General features: G+C 52.1%; 1 protein-coding gene across 5 annotated transcripts in view; it reads left to right on the top strand.

The window, feature by feature from the left end:
- NF2 (neurofibromin 2) overlaps nt 1–12,343 on the top strand; it is a 49,142-nt gene that overhangs the window by 17,118 nt on the left and 19,681 nt on the right. For all 5 annotated transcript variants that reach the window (XM_027669567.1, XM_027669570.1, XM_027669569.1 and 2 more), the window contains exons 5-12: nt 3,323–3,391; nt 3,526–3,608; nt 4,230–4,305; nt 4,565–4,699; nt 7,090–7,164; nt 8,628–8,741; nt 11,517–11,639; nt 11,992–12,209. In XM_027669567.1, coding sequence (XP_027525368.1) covers nt 3,323–3,391; nt 3,526–3,608; nt 4,230–4,305; nt 4,565–4,699; nt 7,090–7,164; nt 8,628–8,741; nt 11,517–11,639; nt 11,992–12,209 — 893 coding nt within the window. The remainder of the gene's footprint in view (nt 1–3,322; nt 3,392–3,525; nt 3,609–4,229; nt 4,306–4,564; nt 4,700–7,089; nt 7,165–8,627; nt 8,742–11,516; nt 11,640–11,991; nt 12,210–12,343) is intronic.

The following is a 12,343-nucleotide window of genomic DNA, read 5'->3' as shown; positions in this document are numbered from 1 at the left end:
CCTGGGTGTCTGAACAAGCCCTGGGTGCCTGAACAGAGCCCTGGGTGTCTGAACAGAGCCCTGGGTGTCTGAACAGAGCCCTGGGTGTGTGAACAAGCCCTGGGTGTGTGAACAAGCCCTGGGTGCCATGCGCTGGTGTTCTTTGACGATAAATGTCTGAACTTACTAGAAAAGGGTGTTTTCTCCTCATAACCAGAATACTGATGAAAGCATGAGTTCAAGAGGCTCATCAGCCAGGGAAGGACAAGTAGCTATTCGAAGTGTTTCTGCTTGTGTGAAACATCCATCACTCTTATTAGAGCGCCTGAGTAAACACCTCCTTGGCGTTGTCTCCGTTGACCTGCCGAGCTGAGGATACGTCGGGGAGGACTTCTCCTGTTGCCAAAATGAATAAGCCCTTGGGTAAATATTGAGCTCTGTGAGCCCTTGGCCGGGACAGCTCCTGCTCATGTGCTCGGGAACAGGCTGTGACTTGGTCCAGGACGGCTGTGCCGTCCCCTTTCTCCTGCCGCAGCTCCCGCTGACACGGGACACACTCGGGCGTTGGGAAGAGCCAGCTGGAGTCAGAGCACTTCTAACCTTTATTCTGCACCAAGAGCAGGAGAAGGTGGAAGAGGGATGACTTTTCTGCTCTACACAAATGGGCTTTTCATCAGCTTTCTCCAGCCTGGGATTCCCTTTTCTGCTCTTATTCCCAGTAAAGGAGAAAGCTGAAAGCACATCTTTGATACGGAACCGGGAAGAAAGATGTTACAGGTCGTCTCCTTCCACTTAAATAGGATAATGATGTCCTTCCTGGCCAAGAGGAGCAGGCAGTGAGCACAGTAATTTCACTAATAACGTGTTGATTTGCATGATTAGGGGCATAATAGCCCGACACAGTGGTGTGTGTGCATCCTGCAGCCATTTACTGACAGCCAGGTGTTGGTCCATCCACACTGACCTGCAATAACAAAGGAAACGTGGGGGTCATAAAAATAAAAGCTTGTTTATTTCTCCCTCATTGTGTTCATTTGGAGAATTACTATGTGCTTTCCCCTCTGTTCAAACCACCCACACTGCTTTCAGAGGTTGGAGGTGGTTCAGGTTTTAAATAACTGGGAAAGACGTGGGATCAACTGAAAAAAAAACACGGGAACATCCAGGAGGTTCTTCTATTTTTTGCCCCTTAAATGGAGGTCACTGCCGTGCTGCAGCTCTCTCAGCACTTCAAATCTTGTAGCACAACAACAGGCCCTTTAATTATTATTATTTTCCCCCAAAACAAGCAATACTTGGCGTTATTTGAAGCTGAGCATGGCTGTGTTTATCCAGGACAATCTAAGCCAGACGTAGGGATGTGGTAAAGGCAACTTCCATCCCTAACCATGAATGTTAATCATATAGTTCAATTAACAGGAGCTGAAATTCCATGACAGTTCAGAAGTAATGATTTAATTGAAAAGGTCTTTAGAAGTACATTTGCCGAATCATTTGAGCCAACAGATTCTGCAATACTTAAGCCATTTGTTGATTTTTGACTTGTGAATAATTAATGTTCTCATCCAGACTCCCCTCTCAGTACAAATATTCCTTTGGGACACGGCAGCATTTTTCAGCACATGAAAAGTCGCATAATCCAGACTTAGTCTTGGATCTCCACGGTAGATCACAACAGAAAATAATCGTTTTAATCCTATTTGCTGTTGTTTTCATCACCCAAAAATGACTTACTTGCTGCCTGTCCAAGGTTATTAGAGTTGTTTCCTTTGCCAGTGTCACCTTTTTGGTGCTGTCCCCTTTTGATGGGGGTTCAAGGGATATGCACCTGCCTCCTGAGGGGCTCCAAGCCCTTGGAAGGCGGAGAGTTGCCGCTGCTCAGCACCCTCCTGGATGAAATCCGGGGTGGTTTTGTTCTATTAATTGAAGTCTGAGTCAGTGCTGGTTGTTGTTACATGTTCCCTTCGGATCTGCATTGGCTCCAAATCAATATTTGTGTCTTTAATCCCCACGTGTCGCCTCCCAAGCGGGGAGGTGGGATGTGTGTAGACTTTTGATGCCGAGCTCCAGTTTTGGTGTACGACGTGACGGTTCTGGCACTAAGAGGAGGATGGTATGAAAAGCTTCCTGACTTGTTACATGACCACCATGTGTGTCTTGCTCTTGGTGTTAAAAATTGTCACTGTTTGGCACTTCCTGAGCTGAGGTTCCTCAGAGAAGCAGGGAGGGAAGGGCTGCCTCCCTTGCAAAGGGACTCCAGCAAACGCCGCCGTGTCTCGTGTAATTGGGGACTGTCACTGCAGAAGTCCTGTTTGCCAGGTGAATGGAAATCACAGCACTCCTGTATGTGCCTCACATCCTTTGTTCCTCTTCTGTTGAACTTGCTGGGTTGTTTGAGCCGTTTTCTGGCGGTTTCCTGCCCTCTGAGGCCGTGCAGGAGGTAAATTCATTTTCACAGGCACCGCAGGGACACGCAGCTCCTCAGTCTGTTAATAAGCGGTTTTATTTCTCAGTCACTTTATATGCTGCTCAAAGAGATGGAAATCTAAACAAATACCAGTAATTACTGATGCACTTAGCAAATCTGAATTGGATTCCTCGACCCAGTTGAGCAACAGACCCTCTGGCAGAAAAGCCACCACCTGCCTGAGAGGAGTCTGTCAAACTCCTCTAATTTTTTTTGATACTTATTCATTAAGGTGATGAGCAGCGACAGAGAAACCACCATCTGCCTCATCTGAATCACTGCTATCCATCAGATTTTGGGGACAGGTCTTTGTCCACATCTTATTTCCTTGTTCCACTACTGGTGGGACTGCAAGGACCTCTCCGGTGTAGAGTCTTGGCCTGCACTGGGGGAAGTGTTAATTAGGGTGTGATAATGAGAGTAAAATAGACAACCACCATCTAGTCCAGCTGGTTGACTGATGGTGGACATCAGCTGATGATGGTTGGCAGCTGAAGTGGTGGAATCACCATCCCTGGGAGTGTTCAAACAATGAGCAGATGTGGCTCTTGGGGACATGGTTTAGTGGCCACACTGGGATTCAGTCAAAGGTTGGACTTGATCTTGGAGGACTTTTGCCATGATTCTGTGATGGTGGCAGGTTTTGTTCTGCTTCCACTTGTGTTGCATGAGTAGAAGGAGGCTGATCATCTCCACTAGCAGTGAAATGACAAAGAAAATCAGGTTATTAACTGTAAGGAGCAGCTTATGTTCTCTGCTCGTGAGGAGAGGAGCAGGCCGTGTTTGCTGTCTCCTGGGCTGGGTGTGTGAGGGTGAGGAGTTGGATTTGCCTGGTTGTTAATGTAGGGTGGGCACTGTGTCTGTGCTTCTTTCCAGTATGGTGATTATGATCCCAATGTCCACAAGAGAGGCTTCCTGGCACAAGAGGAGTTGCTTCCAAAGCGGGTAAGGAGCTCAGATGTCCAAGCTGTCTTCAGGTTGGACGTGGTGCTGGGACTTACCTTGGGTTTCTTCTGGCTTGCTGGCTGAGAGACAGGAGCAGCAGTGTGACCTGGTCTGTGTCTCCCCACACATCCCAGGTGATAAACCTATACCAGATGACTCCAGAGATGTGGGAGGAAAGGATCACGGCCTGGTACGCGGAGCACCGGGGCAGAGCGAGGTGAGCCTGTGCTGCCCTGGTGGGTCAGGGTCACAGCCCTCCCCTGAGGAGTCACCGGGGTCTGGGGAGCTTGGGCAGGCCATGGGTGACTGCTGCCAGCAGGTTAATCCCAGCACTCCTCTGCTGCAGCCTCATGGAGGGCAAAGGGCTTTTCTTGGTGGCTCTGCTGTCCCTTGGTCGCTGTCAGGGTCCTCCAGAGGATTCAGGAATGATGCTCAGTGAGGGCTCACCTGCCTCAGGGGGCTTTCAGGGCCAGGACAAGAAATGGGAATTCAGACTATTGCTGCCTCGGGTGGCAAAATGCTCCTTTTGGGGGATAAACCTAAAGTCAGATGGATCTGAAACAGGGGCCTCCCAGCCAGAGGTTTCCTATTTATGCTGCAAGGATTGGGAGGTGGACAAAGCCAGGCTTGGAGTGCTGCATCTCACAGCCACTAAGATGCTGGTGACTGCCGAGTGGGATTTGCTGTTGGACTTTATTGATCCTGCCAGCACAGACAGGATTGACCTGTGCGATAGAGACAGTCCAGGCTTTAAAGCCTGGTGAGTGCTTAGGATGAGCAGGACCAGCCACGTCCCTCTGATCCTCCCAAACACTGTCCCACTGTTCCTGCCCGGCAGAGACGAGGCTGAGATGGAGTATCTGAAGATCGCCCAGGATCTGGAGATGTACGGCGTGAACTACTTCGCCATCAGGGTGAGTGGAGCCGTGGGTCGTGTTTTCCTGCTGGTGCAGCTCTTGTGTTGGTCTCCACATGTCGAGTTGAGGGTGGGGAGCCCTGGAGAGCCAGGAGGGCTGGGAGGTGGCTGTGGCACACTGGGGAGCCCCAGCTCTGCTCTCCTGGCAGCCGGTGCTGGGTCACCGCTCGGGGCTGGCTGCTGGAGGGAACAGGGATTCGTGGCTCGCCCTCTCAGTGGGATAAAAGGGATTTCTGCTCTTTTCTTTCCTCCTGTAGAATAAAAAGGGCACGGAACTGCTCCTTGGAGTCGATGCCTTGGGGCTTCACATTTATGACCCAGACAACAGGTTGACCCCTAAAATCTCCTTCCCGTGGAACGAGATCCGGAATATCTCGTACAGCGACAAAGAGGTATGAATGTGTCTCCTCTCTTCCCTGAGAGCAGCAAGAGCACGATTGGGATTTAAAATGATTTCCCTTGGCTTCTCTGTCTGCTGTGCTTGCTCTCAGCAGCTTAGCTAAGGGCAGCTCAGCTGCTCCAGTTGAAACCTTAATTCCAAGCCTTCCCGAAGCCTTGCAGGAGTGGGCATGCAAGAGGTCACCTGGGAGCTGTTCTCCTCTTTGGTTTCAGAGAACGTTCCAACCCTCCATGTAATCTTTTCGAAAACCCAAAATTGCTGTTGATGTGCTTAGCCCAAATATCAGAGTTCAGAAGTTAAAACCTCTGCTTTACTGAATATATTACAGTATTTATTACTGTGGATATACTCTGTATTATGGAATACATGGAGATGTATTCCTGGGGAGAAGAACTCTTGCCATCTCATTACATCATCTGGAGTTTCAGGCTGTTGGGCTTGGCATAGCAGCTGGAATCTTTTTAGGAAGTTGAGTAATTTAAGCCCAGAGTCTAAATATGGGTCTTTGGAACTGTTGGCCCCCAAACCCAGTGGAGAACAGCGGTGGAATTGGCTGTGGAGGGGAGGACTGAGCAGTTCAGTTTTCAGCCTGAGAGAGCTGCTCAAAGAAAGCAGCTGCCTTCATGGTAAGGAAGAGAATTAACTTCTTAATTAAAAATGGTTTTCTAATCTAAACATGATATCGATCAGGGGAGCAGCTAAAGGTTTCTCATCAGCTGCGTTTATTGCATATCCTGTGAAGTTTTATAAGCACTAAAGCCGTGCTGGAATTCTCCTCACTTGCTTGACTCCTTAAAGAGCTTCACGACTCCACAAACAGCCCAGCACTGAGTGACTTCCAAAGCTTCCCTGCCTGGGGAGCCTCCAAAATCCAGGGGCTGACCCCTCCACAGGCAGGCCTTGTCACAAGGCTGTAACAGAGCTTCCTCTGGGGATAAAAGGATGGATCCCTTCTATCAGCTCAATCATCTGTGTAATCAGATGGCCATGACAGCAAACAGGGCTAAGAGCTGGGAATGACAGCTCTGGACACCACAGAGGGGTTTATCCCTCCTCACAAAGATTGACTGTTTATGTGGAGCTGAAATTCCTCTCCTGCTGCTCCAAGTGACTGGTTCTGCCGGAGCCCGAATCCAGGGACATCCGTGCACGTCTGCCTGGTGAAAACCTTAAAGGATTGGCTCTTAAACTGCCAAAGCCAAGCAGTGCCAGGACAAGCTCTTTGAGCCCTTTGCAGGCAGGGCAGTGCATGACAAACCTCTCTGTGCTAATGCACACACTCTGCCTGCTCCAGCTCCTCAGCCCTTATCCCTGTGCCATGGGGGGGAGTGATGGAATATGCACGTGTCTCCTGACAAATGCCATGTTGCAGAGCACTTCATCTCTTCAAGTGCCCTTTTGAGGCCCCTCTCTACCCGGGGTTGTCTTCCTGAATCCCTCCAGGCTGTTGATGCCACCTCTGTCCTCCTGAGGGACCCGCTGTGGGAGAGCTTTTGGAGAGGGGAATCCCAGGCCATGGGTAGAGCTGTTTGCTTGGCACACAGAGTGTGAATACAAGTTAGAGCCAGGGAATAACGTTTGGAATTGTGGAGAAGGCTCGTGACACAAGTGAGTTCTGGAGAAGAAAATGCATGGAAAATCCTTTCGGGGAGCTCTTGTGAGGTGGCAGCAGGAAGGGCAGCAGCTCCTTGCTGTGTTCCTAATGCAGCTCTCCTGCCCTTTTAACTGCCTGGCAGGAGGGTGGAGGCAGGTGGGGATCGGGCCCTTCTCCCAGGGAAAAAGGGACAGGATGAGATCAAACAGCTTCAAGCTGCACCAGGGGAAGTTTAGGTTGGATATTAGGGAAAACCTCTTCACTGAAAGATTGGTCAGGTGGTGGAGTCACCATCCCTGGAAGTGTTCAGAAAACCTGTGGATGTGGCACTTGAGGACGTGGTTTAATGGTGGTGCTGTTTGACAGTTGGACTTGATGATCTCAAAGATCTTTTCCATCCTTAACAACTCTGTGGTTCAGGGAATCCATTGGGCAGCTGAGCTGGTTCTTCTTCCCTTTCCAAGCATCCCGAATTCCTGCTGGGGATTCTCCCAGGAGAGGAGCACCTTGCCCTGTGTCCCTGCCCACCTCTGCAGGGTGCTCTGCAGAGGACACGGGCTCCTGTGGCTCCCACGTTTTTCCAGGGGGAGGAACAGTTGTCTCCTTGGCTGCTTTTGCTGCGAGTCCTCTCTCCTGGCTCGGAGCCACGGGGCCGGCTCTGAGCCGTGCGTGTCTGACCCTGCCGGCCTCCTCCGAGCCAGAGCTCTCTGGGAGAGTTTTATAGCTGCCTTTTTATTAAATGCACCACTCTCTGATAACTCTCTCCCTCTTTATTTTTTCCTTTTCAGTTTACGATTAAGCCCTTGGACAAAAAGATTGATGTTTTTAAATTCAATTCATCAAAGCTGCGTGTGAATAAGCTGGTAAGTGTGCAGACAGTCATTTTTACTGCCTGCAGCACTGGGTTCTGCAGAGAGTGTGAGACAACGAGCTCTTGGGGCTTTTCCTTCAAGAGGGAGCTGCTGGAGCTGGGAGTTACTGCTCCCTCTAGGAAATGAGGGGGAGTCTCAAGTCAAGCTCCTTCACAGAACCTCTCCCCCCTCCCCTGTTTTTGTGCTCCCTTTCTGAGCTGACTTAGTTGGGTTACAGCTGACTTAGTACAATGGAGTCATCACCCCCAGTTTTGCTCAGATCCTCTTTCTTCCCTGTGGAGCTTTTCCATCCTCCCTGTGTCGTAGCTCTCCCTGTTTTGGGAGGCACCATTACCAGAGTCCTGGCTTTTCCCAGGCTGGTTCCCTCTGAGGACACTCTCCTTGTACAAGGATGGAGGGGGCTACACTGGGTTCAGCATCCATGCTGGAGACCAGCTTTAGCTGCTGTTCAGGGTGTGGATCCATTGTCACACAGGGATCTTTGCTGTCCTGGGTGGAGGTTGTCCTGTGCTTCTCGTGGGGCTTCCTCACTGCACTCACCAGGGTCACTGTGCTGAAACTCCTCTCACTCCAGAGAAGTCATTTGAGGCTTGGGAAATGTCATTTGTCACTTGGGTTGTGGCTGCCCCATCCCTGGAAGTGCTCAAAGCCAGGTTGGACGGGGCTTGGAGCAACCTGGGACAGTGGAAGGTGTCCCTGCCCATGGCAGGAGAGTGGCAGGGGATGATCTTTAAGGTCCCCTCCAACCCAAACCATTTTAGGATTCTATGAAATGGAAGAAGGATGTGTGAATCAGCCCTTTAGAAAAGAATCTGAGTTTAGCACTCTATTTTTATTGCCAAAATAAGCTTTCACTCCTCTGTGTACCCACCCTGTGCTAAACCTCCTCTGGCACTACCACCTCCCTTCCCTTACCAGAGGGAACTACACTGGGGCTCAAAACCCCTCAGCAAAGGTATCTGAAGATGTCCAAGGAAGTTTTTGATAAGCCTTCTGTTTTTCCAAGATGAAAAGTGGTTTTCCTCCTTTTAATTTATTTTTTAATCTCAGTGCTTTGAACGTGCAGCTGGGAGGAGGCACAAGTTCATCTTGAACCTAAAGAAGGGGCTTAGTGAGAGCCAGGGAACCAGGCAGAGCTGGAGAAGTTCTTATTTCATTATTTGGCCTCTTGCCTTTTTAGGGTGGGTATAAAACACACCAGAGCTGTGCTGTGCTGGAGGCACAGAAAATTGGTCTCTGCAGAGGGCTGCTACCCAGGAGCTGGTGTCTGGTGTGGGACTTGGCTCCCTGCCCCTCCTGAGAGCTCACAGGGTTTGAGAGCAGTGGGTGGAAGCACTAACAAGCACCAAATCAAAGCAATTCTAGTGTTTCTGTGTGTCAAGAATACAAACCACCTCCTCGCCATCACGTGTGTACAGCTGTTTCTCTCCGCTCTTCACCCCTGACTGGAACAGATCCTGCAGCTGTGCATTGGGAACCACGACCTCTTCATGAGGAGGAGGAAGGCAGACTCCTTGGAGGTCCAGCAGATGAAAGCACAGGCCAGGGAGGAGAAGGCCAGGAAGCAGGTGAGCCACATCTCCCATAACCAGTGAGCCCAAAATCAGGAATGCAGATGAACTTGGGAAGAAACAGTCTCTGGAATGACATCAAAGCACCTTCGAGGGAAGGTCCAGCTGAACATTTTTTGGTAGCCTGCTCCCAGCTCAGCAGTCATTCTCAGCTTGGCTCTGCAGGTGGATGGCCCCCTGAGTCCATCCCCTCACCTGGGACCAAAACTGGGAGGCCGGGAGGGAGAAGCTGCTCTGGGTGTCTACAAGTGTTTTCCTGCCGGAAAAACCGGGGAGGTCGCTTGTACTTCAAGCAGGGGGCTGTGAGGGGGAGCTGAGCCCTTCCCCTCCCGCATTCCCTGATTGCAGGGTGATGGAATTCCCCCGCCGGGCCGGGCCCTGCAGCCTGCATGTTAATTCTGTGCCGGGCTCCTCTCCGAGCCGCGGGTCACGGCGGAGGCAGCGGCGTGTGGCCGACGAGCAGAGATCAGCAAATTGAATTGTATGAATCATTGTTTTCTGCTCGTGGACCTTCTCTACTCACTGAAACCCACACAGCTAATCTGGGCACTGGTGCTCGGAATATAAATGGCCCTGTAGGCAGTGAAGCTGATACATGAGAGCGGGAGAAACCGGAGCAGGAGAAACCAGGAGGGTCTGGTGCTCACAGGGCTGATACGGTGTTGGGTGTGAGCGTGTCCACAGAGGTGCTTGTGTGGTGTTGAGGTGCTCAGCTGGCCTGGACATGGGATGTGCCTTGTTCTTCAGGCACCTCCTGAAGTGCTGGGCTCGGTGTTGAGGTGCTCAGCTGATCTGGAGATGGGATGTGCTTTGTTCTTCAGGCACCTCCTGAGGTGCTGGGCTCGGTGTTGAGGTGCTCAGCTGATCTGGAGATGGGATGTGCTTTGTTCTTCAGGCACCTCCTGAGGTGCTGGGCTCGGTGTTGAGCTCAGATGGCCTGGAGATGGGATGTGGCTTGTCTTGAAGGCACCTCCTGGGGTGCTGGGCTCGGTGTTGAGATGCTCAGCTGATCTGGAGATGGGATGTGCCTTCTTCTCTCTCCTGTAGCTTGTGGGGTGGCAGGAGGGGGCAGGATGTGAGTCACTACAAGGGTAACCTGGCCAGCTCCTCTGGGGAGGGGGAGCTTCTTGCTTCCCACAGGGATTCCTCTGGTCAGTAAGAACTTTGCTTTATAGAATCCTGAAGGTTGGAAAAGCCCTCTGAGATCACCAAGTTGGACCGTTAGTGCAGCACCAGGGAAGTGGTGGAGTCATCATCCCTGGAAGTGTTCAGAAGTGGATGTGACACTTGGGGTTTTGTGGGTACACAGTAGTTCTGGCCTATGGTTGGACTTGATCTTACAGGGCTTTTCCAACCTTAATGATTCCAGGAGTGTTTAGGTTTTCCAGTCTTGTGAGTTTTTGATGTATTTGGGTAACTCCAGCAAGACCTGAGATCCTGTGCTTATCTGGGCTCCTGGGAGAGTTGAGGAAGCAGCAACTTAACGCTTCACCTGAGCTCCCAAATCCAGAGCACTTGGGCTCCATGGAAAGGTCAGGCTCCTGCTTGGGCTGGCTGCCCTCTCCCGAGCCAGCCACCACCTCCCCTGCTTCCTCCTCCCTCCCACAGTTGCTAACTGGTTCCAGATCATCCTTTTATACCAGGAATTCTTGTTAATGGAAGTCCCGAGCGGATGCAGATTATAATGATAATTAATGAGGGGAACCTTTAATGGAAGGCAGCAGAATGGTTGGAGCAGTGGGCGTCCCGCTCTCAGAGCACAGCTGGGCTCCAAGGAGCAGAGAAATGTGGCTTGTCACACTCCCTTCCCTTATTAAACCCAGCAGGTCTCCTGTCCTGGCTGTGGCGTGGATATTTATAATGCCCATCCCTGCAGGATTGGAGGGATTAAACTCGGCGTGTTAATTAGCCCGATGGCTCCCTTGGGCGCTGGGCTGGTGGAGAGGCAGACCTTGGGCACAGCCAGAGACTCTGGTGGCTTGGATCTTCCCCTTGTGGAGAAGAGCGGCTGTTTCCTGGAAGCTGAGCTGGAGGGGAGAGGGTTTATTGTGTGCAGGAATTGCCAGAGGTGGTTGATCTCTGTGTGGCCTCCCTCCAGAGGAGTGGAAGGGAAGGTTGCAGTGTGCTGGCTTAGATGGCTGAGCAAAAGGTCCTTCGGCCTCCTGCCTCAGGCTGGGCCTGTGCTGGATGTGTGGAAGGTGCCCTCGGGCTGCCCTTCAAATCAAATCGCTTTCCCTGCTTCAGGCAGACCCAAACCCTTGAGCCCAGCCCTGCAGTGAGAAACTCCAGACGTAGCTTGGACCCCACTTGTCCAGGTCTGCCCTGTGACTCGGCCTAGGGTGCTGTCAGGGGACATCATCACCTGCCAGGTGTGGCCACGCTGTGGGTGACAGCCTGGTCAGAGGATGGGAATTGTCTCTGGAAGGGAGCAGGGGGCATCAAACTGCCTGCCCAGGGCAGTGGTGGAATCACCATCCCTGGAAGTGTTCAGAAAACGTGTGGACGTGGCACTGGGGGACGTGGTGGCCCTGGCTGTGCTGGGGGAGTGGTTTGATTCCATGATGTTGGAGGCGTTTTCCATCCAAAGTGATTCCATGATTCTATTCTATGGTCAGGTCACCCCAATCCAGGGACATTCCCCATGTCCATAAGCAGAGAGGAGGCAGCAGCACAGCCCTGTGCTCCTTCCCCTACCCATGACCCTTTCTCATCCATGGAAAGCCTTCCTAACCTGTGTTGTTCTCCTCACTTTCCCCAATCCCTTCTTCCCAGATGGAACGGCAGCGCCTGGCACGGGAGAAGCAAATGAGAGAAGAGGCTGAGAGGACCAGGGATGAGCTGGAGAGGAGGCTGATGCAGTTAAAGGAGGAGGCAACAATGGCCAACGAGGCTCTGGTAGGTCCCTGGGAGGCTGTTTCCCGAGGCACTGCAGCTGCTCCTCACTCTTTCCACTGTGGAAGTGTTTTTGGAAGTGCACTGTGACTGTGGCTGCTCCCAAACTGCTGCCAGTGCACAGTGAGCAGGAGGCTGGATGGAGCTATTCCATCCTGCTGGGCTGCTTGGGAGGAGCACAAAGAGGATGATTTGGGACAGAGCCTGGCACTGTGCAGGCCTTGGCAGCAGGCTGTCACGGACGGGAGGGATTCTATGGAGCGTGTCGGCAGCTCCCGGCCCTGCCCCGGGGGCTGTGAGCACATTTGGGGGGACACGGAGTGCAATAAAAGGCTTCATGTGCCTGCATTGGCAGATGAGGTCCGAGGAGACAGCAGACCTGCTGGCGGAGAAGGCCCAGATCACGGAGGAGGAGGCCAAGCTGCTGGCACAGAAGGCGGCGGAGGCCGAGCAGGAGATGCAGCGGATCAAGGCCACGGCCATCCGGACCGAGGAGGAGAAGCGGCTGATGGAGCAGAAGGTGCTGGAGGCTGAGATGTTGGCTCTGAAAATGGCCGAGGAGTCGGAGAGGAGGTCAGAGGGTACAACCTTCCAGCTGCCTCTGCTTGGCTTCCCACCCCCTTCTGCCTTAGCTGGGAGGGGCTCCTGCCCAGAGTCCCAGAGTTATCCCTCCAATGGGACAGGAGGGGCTCCTGCCTGGAGTTATC

Source organism: Corapipo altera, unplaced genomic scaffold, assembly GCF_003945725.1.
Source record: "Corapipo altera isolate COAL_440 unplaced genomic scaffold, ASM394572v1 162, whole genome shotgun sequence".
NCBI lineage: Eukaryota > Metazoa > Chordata > Aves > Passeriformes > Pipridae > Corapipo > Corapipo altera.
The sequence above is the reverse complement of the archived record's forward strand: the minus strand, read 5'-3'. Positions and strand labels throughout refer to the sequence as shown.